General features: G+C 41.1%; 1 protein-coding gene across 2 annotated transcripts; it reads right to left on the bottom strand.

Annotated features, from left to right (window-relative positions):
- Nucleotides 1–2826: 2826 nt before the first annotated feature.
- Nucleotides 2827–7147, bottom strand: RB195_017617 (uncharacterized protein; the record flags this gene model as incomplete). 2 transcript variants are annotated; one of them, XM_064184688.1, is made up of 5 exons in its annotated part: nucleotides 2827–2895; nucleotides 2957–3007; nucleotides 3074–3127; nucleotides 3676–3825; nucleotides 7019–7147. In XM_064184688.1, 5 exons carry the CDS (start codon nucleotides 7145–7147, stop codon nucleotides 2827–2829), a joined length of 453 nt encoding a protein of 150 aa, XP_064040569.1. The 2 variants fall into 2 exon arrangements, with proteins under 2 accessions (XP_064040569.1, XP_064040570.1); XM_064184689.1 differs by lacking the exon at nucleotides 7019–7147 and adding an exon at nucleotides 3867–3872 and having other exon boundaries at nucleotides 3676–3753.
- Between the last annotated feature and the right edge of the window lie 218 nt (nucleotides 7148–7365).

Here is a 7365-nt window from a genome sequence, read left to right on the forward strand (position 1 = left end):
GCTTGTCAGATTGACTGCATTACTGAAATATCATGAGCATACTACATAATAACGGGCTTAGTCTGTCGTGTGTGTGCGTGTGTGTGTGTGTGTGCGTGTGTGTGTGTGTGTGTGTGTGTGTGTGTGTGTGTGTGTGTGTGTGTGTGTGTGTGTGTGTGTATGTGTGTGTGTGTGTGTGTGTGTGTGTGTGTGTGTGTGTGTGTGTGTGTGTGTTGGGTGTGTGTGTGTGTGTGTGTGTGTGTGTGTGTGTGTGTGTGTGTGTGTGTGTGTGTGTGTGTGTGTGTGTGTGTGTGTGTGTGTGTGTGTGTGTGTGTGTGTGTGTGTGTGTGTGTGTGTGTGTGTGTGTGTGTGTGTGTGTGTGTGTGTGTGTGTGTGTGTGTGTGTGTGTGTGTGTGTGTGTGTGTGTGTGTGTGTGTGTGTGTGTGTGTGTGTGTGTGTGTGTGTGTGTGTGTGTGTGTGTGTGTGTGTGTGTGTGTGTGTGTGTGTGTGTGTGTGTGTGTGTGTGTGTGTGTGTGTGTGTGTGTGTGTGTGTGTGTGTCACGAAATTCGAAAAAGGGGGTGCGACAGGTCCACCCGGCGTCGAATTGGTGCGCCGGCGCCAGATAGTATAAAAGGGTGTACCACGAATTGTTGTGCTATGATGCAGTATTATCGCGCAGTAACTTCGTGTGCATGTCGCAAAAGGTAAATGCGACGTTGCAACCGTTTCGTACCCGTGGCTACTGCGCGCCTTGCTCTTCACCTCTATGACTTCTCCGTGCGTCTGTTTCCATGCACGTTTGCCTCAGGTTGGTATTATTCCTTCCTCAGAATGTGGATACACGAATGAAACCGGCTGCTCAAATAGTAGCGAACAGTTTACATAATTTGACGTAGAACGTTATCTTTATCAGCAGGATAAAGTCTTCCACGTCACTTTGTGCTAAAACATCAATTATTGATAACACTTGGAGGGAAACAGGAGGAAAACCCAGATTTCGAGTAATACTTTCCAGTCGTGTCTACATTATATTGGTATCGGCGGAGAGTTTGAAGCTGAAGTTTGAGTATTCTCCAAAGGTAGAACTGATGCGGTTAGAAAAAAACTATGAAATCTTTTGCCTTTATTTATAATAAAGAAGGTTGAAGGAAGATTGTTAGAGATACACAATTCCTATTACATGGAAAGGGCACTAATATTGATTTTCGTTGATCAGTGAAGGGGAGCGAAGCGAACATCACAGAAAGTCTGAATTCCCGCATTAGCCGTGCGTTCAGACTGGTATCTATATTATATTGGTATCGAAGGAGTGTTTGAAGCTGATAGAAAGTACCATAGAAAGTTTAAATGCCGGCTTTAGCCGGACATTCAGACTGGTTTATAATACGCCACCTCAAAGGCAGCGTAATAAAAATCTGGTGGGGGGAGGGGGTGTTACGGATTCGTGGTGGAGAGTTCGTATACGGGGTTGCAAATTGTGGAGAAGAGGGTGATTCCGCTCATTTCTTCCTAATCGCTGTCCTAATCGCTCTTTGTGGACAACATTGCCCCGGAACGCTCGAAGCCTCATCTTCCGGGCCGATTTCACGAGTGATTAGGAAGAGATGAACGGAATCACCCTCTACCCACAATCTTTGAAGCCGTATAAGAACTACCCACCTGAAATCGGTACCACCCCAGATTCGTGGTATGCTGCTTCTAAATTAGTGGTCTTTATCTTTGTATGTGTCGGACCACTGTGCATTTTCCATGTCAAACAGTGATTGTACTCCGTCATGAAAATAGAATTCCAATCGGAGATGTTCGAAGCAGAGATCAGTTGTTTGTGAGAGGATTGCCGTTTTCGCTGCGGTCCTCTAGTCCAAATTATCCAATCCTCTACTGCGCTTTCGAATTCCTTCCTACAATAATTTGGCGTTAAAGTCCGCGATAACAAAATTGTGGGAGAATTTCTTCAACAGCTGCTAATGTCCGTATGTAGCAGTTAACGACGGTATTCTGGCGCGGAGAAAGGAAGCGAAGAATACCCAGTAGGAGTGACAGGAAATCGCTGAACTTGCTGGATATGGAAGACGAATTGAAATGGGGGCATAGCAGAATCAAGACCTTCTACATTTCGTGACGGAATCTTTTCTCTGCGAATAATAAATGTGCAACTATTTAAGAGCAGGGTGCCACGAAATTGATGCATTGTGGAAACTTCGTTGAAAATGTAGAGTTTGGATTGTAGATTGTGTAATCGAGGACAGCTCCGCTTAATTCCTAAAAGTCTTCCTAAAACAACGATGTGGTAACAGCTTTAGTTCCTACGAGGTAAGTTAGTTAGATCGCGCACCTTTGTACACGCTAGTTCTCCTCAGCTAAACTGTACGTTCTAACATAGCTGATAGGGATTAATGCGGTTTCCAAGCCGTTTTTCAGGATGTTGAAGGGAAATCGAGAGTTTCCGCACTCGTACGTACTCGTCACAGCATCTCACTCGTCTCTACAACACAAACTCCATATTGTCCCGGAGAATCCCAAACATCGAACAACAAATTACTCTATCTTTATAATGTGAGATGATCTATGCGCTGCTGCAAGAGCAGTACAGAGATTGCACAGCGTGCGGAGTAGTGACCAGAAAGAAGTGAAAATTCTCTTCCAACAGATTCGTAAAGTAGATCTTTTTATTTATTTATTTATTTAAATCTATCTGAGAAGCATATCAAAAGGCATAGCAGTACAACACAAATAAAAACTTATAAAAATATATCGACAGTTAAAATTCTCCAAAAATATGTACACAATATTTGTTAGAAACATGGTCCTGACTATGTACACTATGAAACAGTCAGCTGAACTTCTCAGAATCCGTGCATTTGCCGTGAAGTTTGCCACAGATGTTCGATGTCGGACATCCTGCGTTCTCCGCCCTGTAGTGTTGCTTGATGTACTTAATAGGTGTGTGATTTGTTCGAAACTTCAAGGCATTACCTGCTGTCCAGTTGACGGTTCATTCGATGGTATCTTGGGGGCTGCGTTCGCCTAAAATATGAAATTTTACTCCTCCGAAAGCTGGAATTCGCGGAAGATATGGAATCTTCGACTAACTTGGTCCGGTTGGCCTGTGCCTACCACCTGGTGTAGCGTATTTGCAAATGCGCCCTAAAGTTACACTGTAAACTGATTGAAATTACAATGTATCATTACGCACTGCATACTTGTCGTTTCTCGTACTCGTCTCTCGTACCGATTAATCCACAACTGGCGGAAAGCGCTGTACACAAGGTAATGGTTTGCGACAATGTCCATTAAAAACATTCACGTTTCATGGCCTTGTAACGAATCGTAGGATGCTTTGGAGAGCGCAAACTAACTGCGAAACACCTTATCTTGCAGTAAACTGTCTTTCTCTGTCACATATGTTTCAGCTAAATCGATTTACATTCATCGGTCGTTCGTTCTTTTTTGTCACAGCACGATCCTTACGTGGAAAAATGCGAAACTTTTAGGATTCAACGAGTTTCTAATGGTTCCCACAAAAGATAGAAGCTATGAAATTACAGAGAATACTGTGCCTTTAAGGTGATCACATCTTTCATAACTTGAAGCTGCTCAGCTATGAACCGCTAACTATATTTTGGATTCAGTGATATGTCGCATTGTTCAGGCATCTTACCATGAAGACGATGTCGTTATAAAAAAAAACTCACTGATGTTCTTCGTATAGCACCCATTATACCACCAGTTATACCAGATGAAACACCAGCCGCATCCGTACCCTTTGAATCCTGAAGACGAATTTCAGCACGAACAAGTTCTTCTTCCATCATGTGATCTACTTTATCGCTAGATAAACGACGCTAAAATAATAAAATATAATGCAACACCGCTGAATACTCACACTCATTGTTGTTGTTCGAAATGTAGCGACTATTTGCGTTAGATAGGATAGTTCCCAGGACTCTCCGGCGGTGGGTTATATACGCGACGGTTCGTCAACATGTTTTCAACGAGCAGCACGTGGTGTGTGGCGTGCACACGCTGCAACGTGGTCTCCGCCGTGCATCAGCTGATCTCCGCCACGAAAATACTCTGAGCTCGTGGATAACGAGCTTGTTTCAGAGAAAAAGCAGGGAGAAAAAAGAAAGCAAAAGAAAAATTAAAAGAAATGAAAGGAAATGTGATAGTTCGGATCTTTCTTGAATCGTGGCATAGTTACTGCAACTTGTATATGTAAAAATGTTGTAAATGTGAAGCAAGAGTCCATATTGTAAACATAGGCGAAGAAGCCGGAACGGTGGCCGTAAGAAAGAGTGAAAGTAAACAACCCTGATTTTTGCTTCATATTTATAATGATAGTATAGTTTATAATATAAATTATATATAATATAAATAAATTAACAAATAAATAACTTTATAATATAAATAAATTGTAATACTTATTTATAATAATATAATATTTGTAAGCAACAAGTCATGAAAGGGTTGTAGTGTTTAACAACTCGTTTTTCCCAATGCTGGAAATTTGCAAAATCTTGTTGTCACAAACCATAAATTCAGAAAGTCAATTGGAACTATATCCTAAAAATCATATGATTTCTCTTCCAGATTTACTAATTATTTAATCCTATGTCCTAAATGGACGTCACGTTCTGCTTTCTTTAAACGGACTTTTCCAATGGTCTTTTTCATGGAACGGTTTCCACTTCATATCTCAATTCCTTGGTTTTGGTTCGTATGCCGTTCTTCAGTTCTCAAACAGTGTTTGAGAACTCGAGAAAACAAGAAAAGCGAACAAGAAACAAGAAAACTTGAAAAGAAAACAAACCTGTCTGAGAACTATCTCAATTCCCTTTGGGTTTTGGTTCGTATACTGTTCTTCAGTTCTCGAAAAGTGTTTGATGATTATTGACATAAATTTCCTCGTTGAACAACGTCATAGAAATTAGATCGGAGCACATACATATGCAGACCGTGATAGCTAAAGGCACCACCACACGAATCTGGGGCGGTACGATTTCCGGTGGAGTATTCGTATATGGGGTCGTAGAATATTGGGAGGAGGGTGATTCCGTTCTTTTTTTCCTAATTGCCATAGAAAACGGCCCGGAAGATACGGCTCCGAGCGTTCCGGCGCACTATTTTCTACGAGGGGTTCGATTGGAGCGCGCCAGCCTTGTGCACGCGCAGCATCTTTCGGGCCGTTTTTTTACGGCAATTAGGAAGAAATGGACGGAACCACACCCCTTTCCATAATCTACTATCCCGTATACGAATACTCCGGCTGAAATCCGCACCACCTAAGATTCGTGGTATGCTGCCTTTAATTCATTTAGTTATATTTTCGCATGATATGACTAGTCGATTGAGTAATTTGTTTACCCGAAACGACGCAATCTTTGATTAAAGTCATACAAATTTTGTTAGTTGTTCAACTGAGCACTTACTAAATATTACTTATGAAAAGCCCCAGTATAAAATCTGTAAGAGGGAGCATCACAAAAATGATAAGAAAAAAAATTTCTTTTCAAATGTCAGAAATTTTCCGTGAGTTTTGGTCATCTGTGCAGCACCGCTGCTAACTTGTGTTCCAAAGCTTGTCTTCGACCGGATCCGTTGCAAATCGTCGGTATCCTTAGGAGTGGGCAGAATTAAATTTGGAAAACACAATTCAGAAGCAAATTAACCACTGATTCCAAACAAACCGCCAAAATGTGATTTTGACAAATGTGCGACCTTGAATTAAGCGAAGTTACCAGGTTAATATATGTATACGGTACGTTGTGGATGTTAGAATAGAAGCCAGAGTTCTAGTTCTGATAGTAAAAAGCAAAGCTGATTTCTGTCACTGCTCACTGTTGGTCCATCTGAAAGAAACATGAATGGATCTCAGTTCGAGAAAAAATTCCGAAGTTATGAGGTTCATTGACACAAAGAAATAATTTCTAATCTAAGATTTTTCCTGACTGCATCCCATGTTTCTGCGGTCACATGAAGTTAAAATCAGTTGTTACCACCTACGTACTACCGTAACTGATAAACTTTCATTGAGATCACGGAGGTAAATAAAATTTCCCTCACTTTAGCAGAGTTTAACGCTGGATTTATCTAGTACATACAAATAACCCCAGTGCACAAATGGGAAATCGCTAATTTTCGATTGAACTGTGATTGTACTAGAGGTACTAGTACCAGAGGTAAAGCAAGGTCGCCGTTTTTCAAAAAAGTACAAAACAATTTCCAAAAAAAAGATTCTGTTTTCCATTAGTGATGTAATCGCCCCCTGCCCTCTGCTATTTAGTGCACAAATCATCTTCAGTTTCGGATCTGTAGAGTGATAATGGTTTTTGTATCCGAAAAATTTAAATTGATGTGTGCAGTAAGGATATTCCCGGTCTCTCGGCCTCTCCTCCCACTCATTCCCCACTTTTCTCGTAAAATAAATCTTATTAGCTATATCTGAATAGTCTTGTAAAATTATTAAATGATTTAATCCAATCTTTACTTCCTAGTCCTACTTATTTATCCTCGCTTCACTTCAGACCCCGACTTTGTTTTATTTCCTCAACAAGCCGCTTTGCGCTGAAGACTACATATAGTTTATCCATTTAAAAGGCCTACCGTCCCAGGAAAAGCGCCGAGTTTTACGATATCGCCATTAATTACACGAACACACAAAGTCTTGTAGCATCTTAAGAGCTTGGGTCATTTTGAAAAATTGTTTGAAATGTACCTCTGTGCGGCTTGGCTATTGTGTTACCATGATCCACAGTTGAGCTGATTTCGAAGTAAAGGCAAACAAACAAAAAGAGGGGCATCCTATCGGAAAATGCTATGCACTCGTTATAGAAACTCTCTTGACGTTCCTCAGTAAAGAACTGTAAACAGGTATTAGATTACTGTGGGAACTGTGGATGCTGAAACGAATTTTTGACCGGGAAATATTCGATGTTAGGTTCTCTAGAGCGCTAAGAAGGTTTTAAGATGAAGTTCACGAGCGCCATAACAAAAATTTGGAACAACTCCGAGAAATTCGGGATTTAGACATCTTACCTTTAAAACGTCACCACCAGTGTGCAGATTAGTGCTCAGACTATTGTTGGCATGCTGCCATTCTCGGTAACAGTAAACTTCCCGAATATTACGTACTATTGAAAGGAATCCAACGTCGAAATTGTCCATGAACGCTACCCTAAAAAACAAGTGTCCCTCGTCTTCGGTTTCTGCTCGAGTGTATCGTATTTTACGATTGGACGTCACTGCTTTTGTTTGATTGTGTTTACCTCGAAAAACACTCAACTGTGGATCAACACAACACAGTAGCCTATGTAGCAGCACAGAGGCGAAGTAAAACGGCCCGTCGTTGAACATACTTTCTCTTTTTTTCTCATTTTAGTATC

The sequence above is a fragment of the Necator americanus genome, chromosome II, assembly GCF_031761385.1.
Source record: "Necator americanus strain Aroian chromosome II, whole genome shotgun sequence".
NCBI lineage: Eukaryota > Metazoa > Nematoda > Chromadorea > Rhabditida > Ancylostomatidae > Necator > Necator americanus.